Source organism: Eurosta solidaginis, chromosome 2 (assembly GCF_040869045.1).
Source record: "Eurosta solidaginis isolate ZX-2024a chromosome 2, ASM4086904v1, whole genome shotgun sequence".
In the NCBI taxonomy this organism is placed as follows: Eukaryota; Metazoa; Arthropoda; class Insecta; order Diptera; family Tephritidae; genus Eurosta; species Eurosta solidaginis.
This window is the reverse complement of record NC_090320.1, coordinates 46357107-46374706: the sequence shown is the minus strand read 5'-3', so window position 1 is coordinate 46374706 and position 17600 is coordinate 46357107. Positions and strand designations below refer to the sequence as shown.

Sequence of the window (17600 nt, the reverse complement as noted above, 5' to 3'; positions counted from 1 at the left end):
TAGGCAATTAAAGCACAATTTCTTATTTTTCACAGTCACTCGTCTGGCATTAACATCAAGTGCTTTAAACTTAGGGCAATGAGTTAAGGTGTGTACATCTGTGAATTGCATTACACACTGATTATTGTGCTTCACTTTTGATGAATTTGCAAAATGTGCTACGGCAGCCTGCCGACCTGTTGAATGAGTACTATGTTGGCATGATTCCAGGGAATCACATCGGCGAACTAAAAATTGCAGCAACTCTTCAAATGTCCGTTCCGTTATAGCGTCGCTGGATTCTGCCCAATCCTTCTTTGTTTCGTCATCCACCTTGCACAAAAGTATGTGGATAAGCCATGGATCACGTTGGTTGGAGTTGAGAGCATTAAGTCCTCGAATGACTTCATCTGCTCCGTCAGTTATTTTCCGCAAAGAATTCGCATTTGCCGTGTGGTAAGTAGGAAGAGATAAAAAGGATTGAATAAACGTGGACATATTGCATTCAAAAATTCCTGATGATGACTTCAGACTGAAGTCGAAATATCGACAAATTAAATAATATAATTGTATATCAAAAATTCACGTATTGTGTTTTATTAAGAATATACAAATATTTGGCCTAGAGCTCGTTTATATTTAAAAAGTTAATTTAAATTTAAATATTTTATAAAAATTTCAAGTAGGTATTTCACTACTTGCAGTTAGTTATTTGTTCTCAAATGAACGACTCTATGCTGCAACGTCTTAACTTTTTTCGTTTTGATATAAAAAGAGCTATTGAATTATTGTTGTACTTTTTGATCTCCATAGATAAGACTTTTCCCCCACTTTCACAATATAAAGCTGTTAGCTTTTTTGTATTTATTTTACAAGGTTTCAAATGATTTTTTTTTTTGCAAATGAACTAGGTATTTACAAATGAAATAAAAAATTTTTTCTCAAATAAAACACACAGCTTTTGTATTTGTTTTATGATTTAGATATAAGAAAGTATCGCCACTTTCACAGTTTAGTTTTTAGATAATTTGTTCCAAAATGAAATGTTTAATTTTTTTCTCAACTACACTATATCTGTAGTTTTTTGACATAACCGATTAAGTTTGTCTTGATTCGATTCACAAGCTTTTAATTGATTTTCTGCAAATGAAATATTTAATTTTTTGCAAATACACAGTTTTTGTTATTTTTTATTGTTCGCACTTGATTGATTCCCACGCGAATAAGTTTTCAAATATCGATATTAGAGACCGGAACCCGCACGATCCGGCTCGTAAGGACCAAATTTTTTATGGTAACGAACAATAAACACAATACTTAGCCCGTGTGCTAATTTCCAGCAAACAATTTCACTAAGTCCGGTAATATCGCGTCGGTCTGCATATGAGCGCAAAAATTGACTGCCTTTACTTTAATATTTCAATTACCAAAAAGGTGTCTATTTACTTATTAAATAAATTACATAGGTAAAGAGTTTAACAAAGGAAATTAGAAAACAACGAAATCAAGAAAAAAAAATAAAATAATAGAAAATATTGAAACCAATAAGCGGACTGTAACAATTGACTGCGTAGCGGTAGAATCGTATCAGAAACGATATAATATAGAGACATTGCATAGACGAAAAATCGTGTGAGGCAAGCTTCACAAAATTCTAGTAGGTCACATTCACCACTTACCACAGCAGAATTTGTTAAACTACCACCCACTCAGCATTTAGGTGATTCAATTTTGAATTTCCCTACATATCAATACAATTTGATTCCTCTTTCTGACTAAATAATGAGTTATCATACAATTGAACAAAAGAAATAATCAAATATGAATACTTTTGATGATGAAAAACTAAAAAGTATTTTTCGATCACTTTTTGGAATCATTTTTGAAGTCCTTTAATGACTAAATTTTAATATTTCATAAAAACCAACAAAAAGAATAATCAAATATGCTTACCTTTGATGAACAAAAACTGAATATAGTTTTTCAATCACATTTTGGAATCATATTTGAATCAAATGTGTTTACTTTAGGTGATCAAAAATTTATAATCATTTTTCATTCAGCTTTCTGAATCTTTTATGAATATATTTGTTAACTGAATAATGAATTTTATACTTGTTGTTGTTTCACATACACATATTTTTTCAATCATGATTCATGAAGATAAGAAAAAATATATAAAAATTTTATTATTTATGCAAAATAATAAAATTTTCAAGACAAAAATAATGTAATTCTGCTCGTGAACGAAGATTTCCCCAACCATTTCTCCCCTTCAGCTTCCCAGAAAATACATAATGATTGGACAATACATAGGTTGTGAGCTACTTGAACCCCAGGTAAGTGAGACTATCTTGACATACCTGAATACGGCTTCAACATCCCGTATCGTATCTGTATTTTAAGATGCAGACGATAATGCTGATGTTGGATGTTGTAGTCACAGGTGTATATCTGTCAAGTTTGTTTGCGAGTTAGCTGTGGTTCGAATAGCTCATTTTCGCATGTTTTCTTCCCCTGATGAAATAAGATTATTATGTATTTTGAATGAGATATGAAGAATAAATGCATTATAATGGCATTCAAAAATGATACAAAAATCTCAACCAAAACGATTACGATACGTTAATTTTCGAACAGAAAATGCTTTTGAATTTGAACGTTTTTAATCATCTTGGGGTATGGATATTTAAATATTTTTTGATCGAAATTTTCAAAAAATGCTGGCTGGGCACTGTCTGTATTTGTTATTTAATAATTATTTGTAAGCTTTTTATTCAGCTAATGTGTTCAGAATTTTAACTTTTACTCACTAAAACTCCAATCAGTGTATTTCTGTCCTTCAACGATAATTAGGCTTTTTGGTCTGCGACAAAAAAATTCTATATTGTACATAATTATATATTTTTAACATTAAAACTTTACACCTAAATTATTAAATCTTTTAGTTTATATCACAGTCCTAATTGTTCTAATAAAAAGCGTGTTAAATTTTGTTGGTATAATTAAGAACATTTACCATCTCCTTTTCTTGCTATCACAATGTAACACGCTTTTATTAGAACAATTAGGACTGTGATATAAACTAAAAGATTTAATAATTTAGGTGTAAAGTTTTAATGTTAAAAATATATAATTATGTACAATATAGAATTTTTTTGTCGCAGACGAAAAAGCCTAATTATCGTTAAAGGTTACAATGAACTTATAAAGTGTTATATTTCTTTACAGTCAATTTATTTTTTACTTTTCAGTTAATTTTATTAACCAATAATAAAAGCTTATTTTTAAAAAAGGTTTTTTTTCTTTAATTTTATTTTTTACCTTTCAGCTCGTTTTATTAACAAGTAATAGAAGCTTGTTCTTAGAAAAGCTTTTTTCTTAAATTTAATTAACAATTGTTTTTGTTTTTATCGGCCTATTGATAAATGATTCAAGGTTCGATTCGACCTCAAGGCCAGAACAATAATTTTTTTCTAATGATAATTATTGCTATTTTTTAATTTTTCTAAATTTGAAAAATTGTATTTTGTTTTTGGAATAGTAAGTAGAAAATTTTTCAGACAACCTGCCATAGCTGCGCAGATAGATCCCTTTCGAAGGGTGCTAAGCCTTTAGGCATGCTGCTGTATAGCTAAATGGTTAGCGCAGCATGCCTAAAGCGTACTGAAAAAATTTCTACTTACTATTCCAAAAACAAAATACAATTTTTCAAATTTAGAAAAATTAAAAAATAGCAATAATTATCATTAGAAAAAAATTATTTTTCTGGCCTTGAGCTCGAATCGAACCTTAAATTTAACTTAAATATGATTTTAATATTTTTTTATTTTTAGTAGGGTAAAATATTGTTTAAATTAGTTGTGTAATCTTTACTTAGTTATTTGTAACGTTTCTCATCCTATCCATTGCTTTTAATGCATCAACATTACAAGTTTTTTCGCTTAGGTAAAATTCCATCGCCAAAAATCTGTAAAACAAAATCAAATGCGCAGAAAAGTATGCAACACTTACCGATAACAGCCTAACCGCATTAGCGTTCGTTGTATCATAGAATTTTTACACAACAAAATGACGGCTGTTGTTTGCAAGGTTGCATTCCTTTGAGTTTATCGCGTTTACACCATGAAATGTTGTAAATGATTTTTCATACAAAATTTGACAGTTCGTTTATGCACTACACCTTTTCCAGTTTATAATGAGAATATATAACTTTGTATTGAGAAATATAAGTTTATACAAAGACTTATCGAAGAATAAAGATGTTGCAGGGACGAAAAATAGTGTGAAGCAAGCTTCACAAAACCTCTAGTAGGTCACATTCACCATTTACCACAGCAGAGTTTGTTAAACTACCACTGTCTGTATTTGTTATTTAATAATTATTTGTACACTTTTTATTCAGCTAATCTGTTCAGAATTTAAATTTTTACACTCTAAAACTACAATCAGAGTATTTTGTGTGCTTAAAATATGTTAAAAATTATGTTAAAGTTTTTGGTGTGGTGGAAGTGACCTACTAGAATTTTGTGAAGCTCCGCTGCTTTCCACTGAAGTTCGCGCATGCAACATCTTTATTCTTCGATCAGTATTTGTTTATATTAGCTGTGTTTTTTTCTCATCTATATAAGTTTACGCTTAAACTTTATATGAACCGCTAAGCGACAAACTTTAAATACACCTCTGAAATTGCTACGTATAAAATTAGTACTACTAAATTTCAATACGCATTATACTCAGATGTAACTGAAATTGTCTATGTTTCACCCTCTGCACTCATTCTCTGTATTCTATGCGCGTCCACTATTTATAAACAGAAATACAACAGAGGGTTGTGTCTCCGCTTTTCGCTACACCCTGCTGCTGTAGCTAGTTCTTTAACCACAGCCGCTAGATGGGTCTCTAAGCATTATCTAAGTGAGGATAGGCGTTATTTTTCACGGGAAAACGAAACGTATACGCGTGTAAAAAAAACACGGGTATTGAGAAAACGCAAATCGATAATGGGAAATCCAACTTTATAATGATAAATTGATAGTGAAAAATGTTTCTTCATATTGAGAATACATAAATTGATAATGAGAAATATGAATTGATAGAGGGGACGGCTGCACCAGGAATACACCATACGTTTTGCCCCTGCTTCGTTTTCACCATCAATTTTAGTGATGTAAATTGCATGGCGTCAACGCCAATGCGGTGCAAGCTCAATGGTAGCTCATTGACACAATGACTCCAAGCGAATTTTTGACCCTACTTGGTAGTGAGTGCGTAGTACATTTCACTTGCGCTATTGAGTGAAACGCCTTTTGTGTGTCAGGCACGAGTTTGGTGTTATTGGCGCTACTGGCAATGATGACACTGAGCTGATGACGGTAGCGCTGGTAGTTCAGCTTTTGAACCAGAGCAAGAATTGATGACCCGTGTAAATTATTATGGCTTTGGCTATTATTGGTTTTGTATTTGAACCAAATAAATGCTGCGGACATAACAACCGGAGCCATTTTTGAGTTGTATATTTTAGATTTAGTGCACAATTAATATGGGTCTGTTTGAGCAGCCAAATAATAAAGCTGGAGACATTGGTGCTTTATCGGTAACCGTATCGGTAACCTTTTAACAGCTGATTCGACCAACCTTATGAGAATCAATGAAATCGATTATTGGTGCCGCTAAGGTCGTAACCATATAGTAGCCAACCAATTGGGTTTTGGTTTACCGTCGTAACGATAAACAGCTGATTACGTTAGGGATACGGATACAGCGATACGACATACGGCACCAATGACTCCAGCTTAACAGTAGTATTGCTAAAGTGCTGCCTAGTTGATGGAACGTCGCTAATTTCCTAGCGATGATCAATAGATTTTTAATATTTCGTTCAACGAACGCACGTAATTGCCACATTTGCTCAAATTTTCCAAGATTTTCCATTCTTGATTTAACTTAAGCTGTTATGCCAATATTTTTCAGCCAGCTTTTTTCAAATAGGTAATTTTTCCAAAAGCAAAATTAATTACAGAAAAGATTACAGAGTTAAACAGCCTTAAAAAATCAGCTATGTTGGTTATACACAGAAATACAACAGAGGGTTGTGTCTCCGCTTTTCACAGTTTGTTAATATGCAATATAAATATCTATGGTTACAAGGAATAATCGCCTAAGTCTCAGAATCCACGCTTAGGTACCGGCGGGTTTGTATGGGACTTAGGCTGTTATGCCAAAGTAAACACAAATATTTACCGGTAACTGTGTTATCGATTAATTTATCGAATTCTCGCAAAGTAATATTGCATTGTCATCGGAGTTCTACATGTGTGCAAAATTTCAGCTCAATCGGACACCGGGAAGTGTATCAAATTTAACTTGCAAGATTTCATTACATACAACAGCCAAGTGAAGGTAAATAAAAGCTTATAATTAAAGTACAAAGTAGTTAACACTATAACGACTATGGCGTTAGGGTTAACAAAGTTCAATTAGTCCTTAATGGTGCAATACCATAACGCTAACGCCATAACCATACCATCATAGCCAACCAATTGGGGTTTGGTTTTTCGCCATGTCCATAACCTAAAAATATTTAAGTTGGTGAATTTAATAACTTTTTGTAGATTTTATTCATTATTTTGGATACGTTATGACTAAGAGACTTATTTTTTGTGGAATAAGTTTATAATTTTTTGCGTTTTCTTGATTTTCAGGATTTTTAGGTTAAGGCGCCATTAATCGATCACATTGGAGATGTTTATGGATATAGGTATGGTTACGACTATGGCGTTATGGTTAAGGAGGTTTAATTAGCCCTTAAAGTGTCGTCTTCTACCACCACAGAGGATAAATATAATAAGAGCCGCCACTCGTTATTTTTTAGGCATTTACTGGATGTAAACTATGAGGTAGTCGCTACTTTTGTTTTATGAGGGACATTTTTGAATTGCCTTCCATTTATCCATGCGGTGTTGTCACTTTATGCAAACGTGTTGTTTGGAAAGAGAATTAAATAATTAATTAAATACAGTCGGAAAAATAAACACAAATACCCCATGAAAATGTATAGAAGACATTTATAAACATCTCGCCCAAAAAAAAGTAGCGACTACCTCATAGTTTACATCGAGTAAATAACGAGTGACGGCTCTTATTATATTTATCCTCTTTGCTACCACTAGAATCTCTATTTAACAAAATCAAAATGCATCCCTGTGCGTGGTTAAATCACAGCCAAGCTCGCGTTTGTTGCCATCTCTTTCATGCGCGTTGCATTATGCCAACGAACCAGAAAGCATTGTAAATTTTACCAAGTATCGCAACTAACAACTGATCGCTCAAAATTAGCACCCACACACAAACATCATTAATGGCCATATTACGGAAATCTTTAGGGAAATTCAAGTTAAATTTTTAAACAGACATAAAATGTTATAATTTTGGAATATATAGCGTATAGGACACCTTAGTTTCAGTAATTGAAAGAAAATGTTTGCTTATACTCAAGTATTCAATTATTTTTTCTAAATTTATCTTTAATACTAGCAGACCCGGCAGACGTTGTTCTGCCCTAAATTTGGCCTATCTCTATACATTTTAACAAGCTTCTTCCGTCTATCTCTGCCCTACCCCTCTACACTTTTTCCTAATCTTTTTTCCCAGCCCCACTCCGAGTCTCAGTCTCAGTCCCAGTCCTAATCCCAGTCCCAGTCCGTCTCTGGTATACTTCCTGGAAAAAAGCATAGTAAATACTAATATAGGCAAATTTATATACGAAATTTCAGGCAAATCGAATAGGAAGTATGTAAATAGGTATGTGGGTATTATTAATTCTTGTCTTTATTTCGGCTTCGCATGCATATTTATCAGTTTTGCCAGGTTGATGCGACTAAATCGAATATCATAATGAACTTTAGAGCTCTCAGCAACAGCTTTCATTTGATATCCATAATACACAAACATTCTAGGGGTATCCGGATCCATGTTTTGGCCTATATCTCGAGACCCTAGTCAATCAGCGGTGTAAAACTTACTCTGTATTATAGCACACATCAACAGCTTCAATTTGATACTCATAATATAAAAACACATTCTAGGTGTATCCAGGTCCATGTTTTTGCCTATATCTCGAGACCATAGTCACCCAGCGGTGTAAAACTTACTCTGTACTAAAGCACACATCAACAACTTCAATTTGATACCCATAATATAAAAACACATTCTAGGTGTATCCAGGTCCACGTTTTGGCATACATCTCGAGACCGTAGTCACGTAGTGGCATAAAACTTACTCTGTACTAAAGCACACATCAACAGCTTCAGTTTGATAAAAAAAAAATAAATGTAAGGCGCGATAACCTCCGAAGAGATCTAAGGCCGAGCTTCTCTTCCAATTTGCGTCGTGCTCCTCTTGATTTTTCCCTACAAATTGGCCGGACGGGACCTACATGTTTTTCATGGCAGAAATACAATCGGAGCGCTTGCCAGACACTGCCGAGGGGCGACCCCGCTTAGAAAAATTTTCTTCTAATTGAAAAATCTTATTTCTAAAATTTTTGATGTTGCTTTGCCCGGGAGTTGAACCCAGGGCATACGGTGTGATAGGCGGAGCACGCTACCATCACACCACGGTGGCCGCCAAGTTTGATACCCATAATGTAAAAACACATCCTAGTGTTACCCTGATCCACGTTTTGGCCTATATCTCGAGACGCTAGTCACCAGTAGGTATGAAAACTACCCTGTACTAAAGCACTCATCAACAGCTTCAATTTGATACCCACAATGTAAAAACATTGTCTAGGCCTTCACGGGCCCACGTTTGGCCTATATCTCCAGACCCTAGTCACCCAGAGGTATTAAAATTATCCTCTACTAAATCACTCATCACAGCTTTCATTTGTTATCCATATTGTATAAACACATTCTAGGGGTACCCGGGTCCACGTTTTGGCCTATATCTCGAGACCCTAGTCACCCAGGGGTATGAAAATTATCCTGTACTATAGCACTCATCAACAGCTTTCATTTGATATCCATATTGTATAAACACATTCTAGGGGTACCCGGGTCTACGTTTTGGGCTATATCTCGAGACCCTTGCCTTCCAGTTGTATGAAAATTATCCTGTACGATAGCACTCATCGACAGCTTTCATTTGATATCCATATTGTATAAACACATTCTAGGGGTACTCGGGTCCACGTTTTGATCTCAAGACCCTAGGCACGTAGCGAAAAAAGGTAGACGTTGGCAGATTCTCAGACCTACCCAATATGCTCACAAAATTTGATGAGAATCGGTTCAGCCGTTTCGGAGGAGTTAAGCCTCTAACACCGTGACAGAAGAATTCTATATATTAGATCAGGGATGCACCTTAACGTTAAGCTAATCGTTTATCAAAAAAGTTCCACCGTTTCCGTTGAAACACTTCGAAATATTATCGATAAAGAAATTATCAAGATAAATTGTATCTCGTTTTTAACCGAAACGGGAAGCTTTCGTTAACGTTAAACACGTTAACAAAAACGTGATACTTTATGTTTGAATTGTGCTGGCAATGCTATAGCCATAGTGAAGCCGTAAGGTGGTAACAGCGAGCGGACATACACACAAACTCCATGTAATTTGTTCGTGTAAATCGTTGGTTGTAATGTCTAAAATACTCTGAGAAATGTTCGTACTGTCAAAATTCATGAGAAAAGTTGCAATCAGCTTGGCTAATGCTTTCACCTTTAATGACTCCGCCATCAATCAACTTTGCCAGCATAGTTTGAAATTAATAATAAACATAAACGATTTGATTTCGTTTTGATATGGCAGAAAACGAAACAAAATCATTTCGTTAATTTGACGTTCTTAACGTTAATAAACGAAACGAAATGACTTTGTTTCGTTTATTAACGTTAATTATCGTAACGAAATGATATCGGTTCGTTGGTTAAGCATGCCTGTATTAGATTGATACAATGATTGAAGGTATACTAATCCAATGCAACTCTGCTCTTCCTACTATTCTTCATTCCACTCCATTCGAGTGCCTTTCACTCTATTCGCAACATAACCGCAATTTAAGCTGCCAAACTAATATAGTAAACAATGCCAGAAAGTCATCATAACAAATATTGGATAAAGACGGCAAGAGAAAGGTTAAAAGATGCAGTCAAAAGAAAATTAAAAATAAATTTATAATAAACAAAGCACCGAACGCATGAACGTAGTTTGGGAGTGCAAAATAGCACCAAATATCAACGTCGTCTTCAATTGTCTGCATTTTACTCTTTTAATTAAAATACAGAAAAAACTTGAGGCAACAATAAAAACAGGCATTCCCATCTTTACATTGATACCAAATTAAATTTACGGCAGATAAAGAAATTTGTAACTTGTACAATTGACGCATAAAGAGTAAATAAATATAAACACCAAAATAAAATGGATCGCAATAACGGGTAAGTTGTTAATTTGCAATTATTTCTCATTGCAAAGCAAAATGTTGACCCTTGTAAACTTTTTAAATACTAAATTGGCAAGAAAGTACAGTGAAAGAAAAATTGGCAAAATGGTGCCAAGGCCTCGAGCTACCAACTCCCTTATTTTTTTAATTTGACTTTATAAACTGCAACGTATACTAATTTATTTAAACATTGTTGGCTCGACGCGGTTGCAACATTACAAATACGCTAACATGCTATCTTTTTTGAGCAGCCTCCTCATTCCTGTAACATGTAAGTGTGAACGGAGACCCATAGAAAACTGTCAGTGTGGTAAACTTCTGTACTAAGAGGAGTCTTATCGTGGGATTTCCTTCTACTTTGCCATGTTCACGTGGCACTATGCCTTATGGAAAATTTAACTATACCCAACCATTTCACGTTTCCTACGTATCTACGATTGTGTCGTTTAAGCATTGGTAATGCTTATTTTCTAAGACCGATCATTGGATAAAATTGAAGATCACTATTTGTGTAGGATCTAGTAGAACTAAGCGAAAGACTTAATAAACAACTTAAACGACTGCTGGACGCATTTTCATATTGCTATTAAAGCAGGGGATTATAGGTTTTCATATATCCACAATCGATTCTCTACATAATGACGACCATGTCCTTGTGTGGCCAACTAAGTCTTTTTTAGAGATGAAGTTTATTATATAGTGCTATTAAATATTTATTTATAATCAAATATGTTCGCTATTTACTTTCAGTTCTAATCGCTACACACCAATACGTCGTGCTGGTCAACAGCACCAAACAAATTCATTATTAACGCTATCGTCTACAAATAATAATAATCATCACTTAGATAATCATCGTAACAATTCGTCACAATATTCAGCATCCAATCATAATGCATATTCACCACAGTCCTCAATGTCCCGCGAACCGTTAACGCAACATGATGAATTGATTCGATATATCAGGGAAGCATGGACAAAAGTAAGTAAATGTCACACACTTAGCTCAAAACAATGCTCAACTCCAAAATCTGACGGCATCTCCCATTACGCTAATGCAATTTGCATTCTCTAGAAAGCATTTCCTCACTCATAACTTCGGAATTTCAAGATTTTTGAGTTAGCTGCCGTTTGATCTAGGTGTGCGATATTATTTTCTATTTGTTTGGAAGATACATATGCAGTTTTTTTTTGGGTATGGTGGAATCGCAATCACTGAATTGCTTAGAAAGATATAGAAAAACAAGTAAGGAAGGCTAAGTTCGGGTGTAACCAAACATTACCTACTCAGCTGTGCTTTGGAGACAAAATAAGGGAAAATCACCATGTAGGAAAATGAACCTAGAGTAACCCTGGAATGTGTTTGTATGACATGGGTATCAAATGGAAGGTATTAATGAGGGTTTTAAAAGGGAGTGGCCCTTAGTTGTATATGTGAAGGCGTTTTCGAGATATCGACCAAAATGTGGCCCAGGGTGACCCAGGATCACCATATTTCATCCCTTTTTTCGTATTTGGTATAGAATTATGGCATTTTTTTCATTTTTGGATATCGAAAAAGTGGGCGCGGCCATAGTCGTATTCCGCCCATTTTTAATACCAAGATAAAGTGAGCCGGGATAAGTACGTGAACTAAGTTTAAAAAAGATATATCGATTTTTGCTCAAGTTATCATGTTAACGGCCAAAAGGAAGGGCAGAAAGTCGACTGTGTATAAAAACTAGGCGTGGCTTCAACCGATTTCGCCCATTTTCACAGAAAACAGTTACCGGCATAGAAGCTATGTATGCCCTTACCAAATTTCACAAGGATTGGTAAATTTTTGTTCGACTTATGGCATTAAAAGTATTCTAGACAAATTAAATGATAAAGGGCGGAGCCACGCCCATTTTGAATTTTTTTTTTATTTTTGGATTTTGTTGCACCATATCATTACTGGAGTTGAATGCTGACATAATTTACTTATATACTGTAAAGATATTAAATTTTTTGTTAAAATTTGACTTAAAAAATTTTTTTTTTCAAGTGGGCGTGTTTGTCATCCGATTTTGCTAATTTTTATTTAGCACAAATATAGTAATAGGAGTAACTTTCCTAGTAACTTTCATAATGATATCTTCAACGACCGCCAAATTAAGGCTTGCAAAACTTTACCTTCTTTTAAAAGTGGGCGGTGCCACGCCCATTGTCCAAAATTTTACAAATTTTACTATTCTGCGTCAACCTACCTACCAAGTTTCATCGCTTTATCCATCTTTGGTAATGAATTATCGCACTTTTTCGGTTTTTCGAAATTTTCGATATCGAAAAAGTGGGCGTGGCTATAGTCCGATATCGTTCATTTTAAATAGCGATCTGAGAATAGTGCCCAGGAACTTACATACCAAATTTCATTAAGATACCTCAAAATTTACTCTAAATGAATTTCTTTTTTCGCCCAGATCATTTTGATATATAGAAGTCTATATCTATCTCGATTAGTTTATGCCGTTACGGATTACCATTATGCGAACAAAGTTAATATACTCTGTGAGCTCTACTCAGCTGAGTATAATAAAGAGGTAGAAAGGGCCAAGTAGTGCTTAAATTAGAGGGCTAAATGCAACATAGTAAACTGTATTAACATAAATAAACTACACACTCACCTCATAATAATCTGTAAATATATTTTTGAATGCTGGCTTGCTGGATTTAGTTAACATATTAAATGTGTTTGACTTTGTTCGCTCTTTACCAATATTGCCATCGGGTTTTGTAGCTTCGCTAAAAACTTCAATTGGGGGTGCTGCGATCGCTGCAAAACTGTTACTTCTTGATCCTGACCGTTCTCTAAAGGCGTCGAGTGTTAAATCAGCTGGCTCGAACTCATGATAAGAGTATTCATGAAAGCCATACGAAACGAATGCGTTGCACAATTCGTCATTTTGTTCTAATTCCACATTCGAATTACTTTCTAAATTGGTATCAGCAATAGAATGGCCATCAACAGAGTTCGCCAATTCAGCAAAAGAAGTGGCACTGCCACCTCCAGTGAAAACAGTAGGTGATGCCGAACACGCGCTTGGTAGTGAATTGGGTGCGAATGACCAACAATATGATGTATGTGCTGTTGGAGGACTCTCCGGTCGTATTTGATTGTTGGTACATTTCACTTGCGCTATTGAGTGAAACGCCTTTTGTGTGTCAGGCACGAGTTTGGTGTTATTGGCGCTACTGGCAATGATGACACTGAGCTGATGACGGTAGCGCTGGTAGTTCAGCTTTTGAACCAGAGCAAGAATTGATGACCCGTGTAAATTATTATGGCTTTGGCTATTATTGGTTTTGTATTTGAACCAAATAAATGCTGCGGACATAACAACCGGAGCCATTTTTGAGTTGTATATTTTAGATTTAGTGCACAATTAATATGGGTCTGTTTGAGCAGCCAAATAATAAAGCTGGAGACATTGGTGCTTTATCGGTAACCGTATCGGTAACCTTTTAACAGCTGATTCGACCAACCTTATGAGAATCAATGAAATCGATTATTGGTGCCGCTAAGGTCGTAACCATATAGTAGCCAACCAATTGGGTTTTGGTTTACCGTCGTAACGATAAACAGCTGATTACGTTAGGGATACGGATACAGCGATACGACATACGGCACCAATGACTCCAGCTTAACAGTAGTATTGCTAAAGTGCTGCCTAGTTGATGGAACGTCGCTAATTTCCTAGCGATGATCAATAGATTTTTAATATTTCGTTCAACGAACGCACGTAATTGCCACATTTGCTCAAATTTTCCAAGATTTTCCATTCTTGATTTAACTTAAGCTGTTATGCCAATATTTTTCAGCCAGCTTTTTTCAAATAGGTAATTTTTCCAAAAGCAAAATTAATTACAGAAAAGATTACAGAGTTAAACAGCCTTAAAAAATCAGCTATGTTGGTTATACACAGAAATACAACAGAGGGTTGTGTCTCCGCTTTTCACAGTTTGTTAATATGCAATATAAATATCTATGGTTACAAGGAATAATCGCCTAAGTCTCAGAATCCACGCTTAGGTACCGGCGGGTTTGTATGGGACTTAGGCTGTTATGCCAAAGTAAACACAAATATTTACCGGTAACTGTGTTATCGATTAATTTATCGAATTCTCGCAAAGTAATATTGCATTGTCATCGGAGTTCTACATGTGTGCAAAATTTCAGCTCAATCGGACACCGGGAAGTGTATCAAATTTAACTTGCAAGATTTCATTACATACAACAGCCAAGTGAAGGTAAATAAAAGCTTATAATTAAAGTACAAAGTAGTTAACACTATAACGACTATGGCGTTAGGGTTAACAAAGTTCAATTAGTCCTTAATGGTGCAATACCATAACGCTAACGCCATAACCATACCATCATAGCCAACCAATTGGGGTTTGGTTTTTCGCCATGTCCATAACCTAAAAATATTTAAGTTGGTGAATTTAATAACTTTTTGTAGATTTTATTCATTATTTTGGATACGTTATGACTAAGAGACTTATTTTTTGTGGAATAAGTTTATAATTTTTTGCGTTTTCTTGATTTTCAGGATTTTTAGGTTAAGGCGCCATTAATCGATCACATTGGAGATGTTTATGGATATAGGTATGGTTACGACTATGGCGTTATGGTTAAGGAGGTTTAATTAGCCCTTAAAGTGTCGTCTTCTACCACCACAGAGGATAAATATAATAAGAGCCGCCACTCGTTATTTTTTAGGCATTTACTGGATGTAAACTATGAGGTAGTCGCTACTTTTGTTTTATGAGGGACATTTTTGAATTGCCTTCCATTTATCCATGCGGTGTTGTCACTTTATGCAAACGTGTTGTTTGGAAAGAGAATTAAATAATTAATTAAATACAGTCGGAAAAATAAACACAAATACCCCATGAAAATGTATAGAAGACATTTATAAACATCTCGCCCAAAAAAAAGTAGCGACTACCTCATAGTTTACATCGAGTAAATAACGAGTGACGGCTCTTATTATATTTATCCTCTTTGCTACCACTAGAATCTCTATTTAACAAAATCAAAATGCATCCCTGTGCGTGGTTAAATCACAGCCAAGCTCGCGTTTGTTGCCATCTCTTTCATGCGCGTTGCATTATGCCAACGAACCAGAAAGCATTGTAAATTTTACCAAGTATCGCAACTAACAACTGATCGCTCAAAATTAGCACCCACACACAAACATCATTAATGGCCATATTACGGAAATCTTTAGGGAAATTCAAGTTAAATTTTTAAACAGACATAAAATGTTATAATTTTGGAATATATAGCGTATAGGACACCTTAGTTTCAGTAATTGAAAGAAAATGTTTGCTTATACTCAAGTATTCAATTATTTTTTCTAAATTTATCTTTAATACTAGCAGACCCGGCAGACGTTGTTCTGCCCTAAATTTGGCCTATCTCTATACATTTTAACAAGCTTCTTCCGTCTATCTCTGCCCTACCCCTCTACACTTTTTCCTAATCTTTTTTCCCAGCCCCACTCCGAGTCTCAGTCTCAGTCCCAGTCCTAATCCCAGTCCCAGTCCGTCTCTGGTATACTTCCTGGAAAAAAGCATAGTAAATACTAATATAGGCAAATTTATATACGAAATTTCAGGCAAATCGAATAGGAAGTATGTAAATAGGTATGTGGGTATTATTAATTCTTGTCTTTATTTCGGCTTCGCATGCATATTTATCAGTTTTGCCAGGTTGATGCGACTAAATCGAATATCATAATGAACTTTAGAGCTCTCAGCAACAGCTTTCATTTGATATCCATAATACACAAACATTCTAGGGGTATCCGGATCCATGTTTTGGCCTATATCTCGAGACCCTAGTCAATCAGCGGTGTAAAACTTACTCTGTATTATAGCACACATCAACAGCTTCAATTTGATACTCATAATATAAAAACACATTCTAGGTGTATCCAGGTCCATGTTTTTGCCTATATCTCGAGACCATAGTCACCCAGCGGTGTAAAACTTACTCTGTACTAAAGCACACATCAACAACTTCAATTTGATACCCATAATATAAAAACACATTCTAGGTGTATCCAGGTCCACGTTTTGGCATACATCTCGAGACCGTAGTCACGTAGTGGCATAAAACTTACTCTGTACTAAAGCACACATCAACAGCTTCAGTTTGATAAAAAAAAAATAAATGTAAGGCGCGATAACCTCCGAAGAGATCTAAGGCCGAGCTTCTCTTCCAATTTGCGTCGTGCTCCTCTTGATTTTTCCCTACAAATTGGCCGGACGGGACCTACATGTTTTTCATGGCAGAAATACAATCGGAGCGCTTGCCAGACACTGCCGAGGGGCGACCCCGCTTAGAAAAATTTTCTTCTAATTGAAAAATCTTATTTCTAAAATTTTTGATGTTGCTTTGCCCGGGAGTTGAACCCAGGGCATACGGTGTGATAGGCGGAGCACGCTACCATCACACCACGGTGGCCGCCAAGTTTGATACCCATAATGTAAAAACACATCCTAGTGTTACCCTGATCCACGTTTTGGCCTATATCTCGAGACGCTAGTCACCAGTAGGTATGAAAACTACCCTGTACTAAAGCACTCATCAACAGCTTCAATTTGATACCCACAATGTAAAAACATTGTCTAGGCCTTCACGGGCCCACGTTTGGCCTATATCTCCAGACCCTAGTCACCCAGAGGTATGAAAATTATCCTCTACTAAATCACTCATCACAGCTTTCATTTGTTATCCATATTGTATAAACACATTCTAGGGGTACCCGGGTCCACGTTTTGGCCTATATCTCGAGACCCTAGTCACCCAGGGGTATGAAAATTATCCTGTACTATAGCACTCATCAACAGCTTTCATTTGATATCCATATTGTATAAACACATTCTAGGGGTACCCGGGTCTACGTTTTGGGCTATATCTCGAGACCCTTGCCTTCCAGTTGTATGAAAATTATCCTGTACGATAGCACTCATCGACAGCTTTCATTTGATATCCATATTGTATAAACACATTCTAGGGGTACTCGGGTCCACGTTTTGATCTCAAGACCCTAGGCACGTAGCGAAAAAAGGTAGACGTTGGCAGATTCTCAGACCTACCCAATATGCTCACAAAATTTGATGAGAATCGGTTCAGCCGTTTCGG

The 17600-nt window shown here is 35.5% G+C and overlaps 1 protein-coding gene across 1 annotated transcript; it reads left to right on the top strand.

Moving 5' to 3' along the window:
- The first annotated feature begins 10084 nt into the window (after positions 1-10084).
- Positions 10085-11516, top strand: LOC137242094 (uncharacterized). Its single transcript, XM_067769465.1, has 2 exons — positions 10085-10421; positions 11177-11516. The coding sequence occupies exons 1-2, from the start codon at positions 10405-10407 to the stop codon at positions 11499-11501; spliced, it is 342 nt and encodes a 113-aa protein (XP_067625566.1). The 5' UTR covers positions 10085-10404; the 3' UTR covers positions 11502-11516.
- Positions 11517-17600: the final 6084 nt, after the last annotated feature.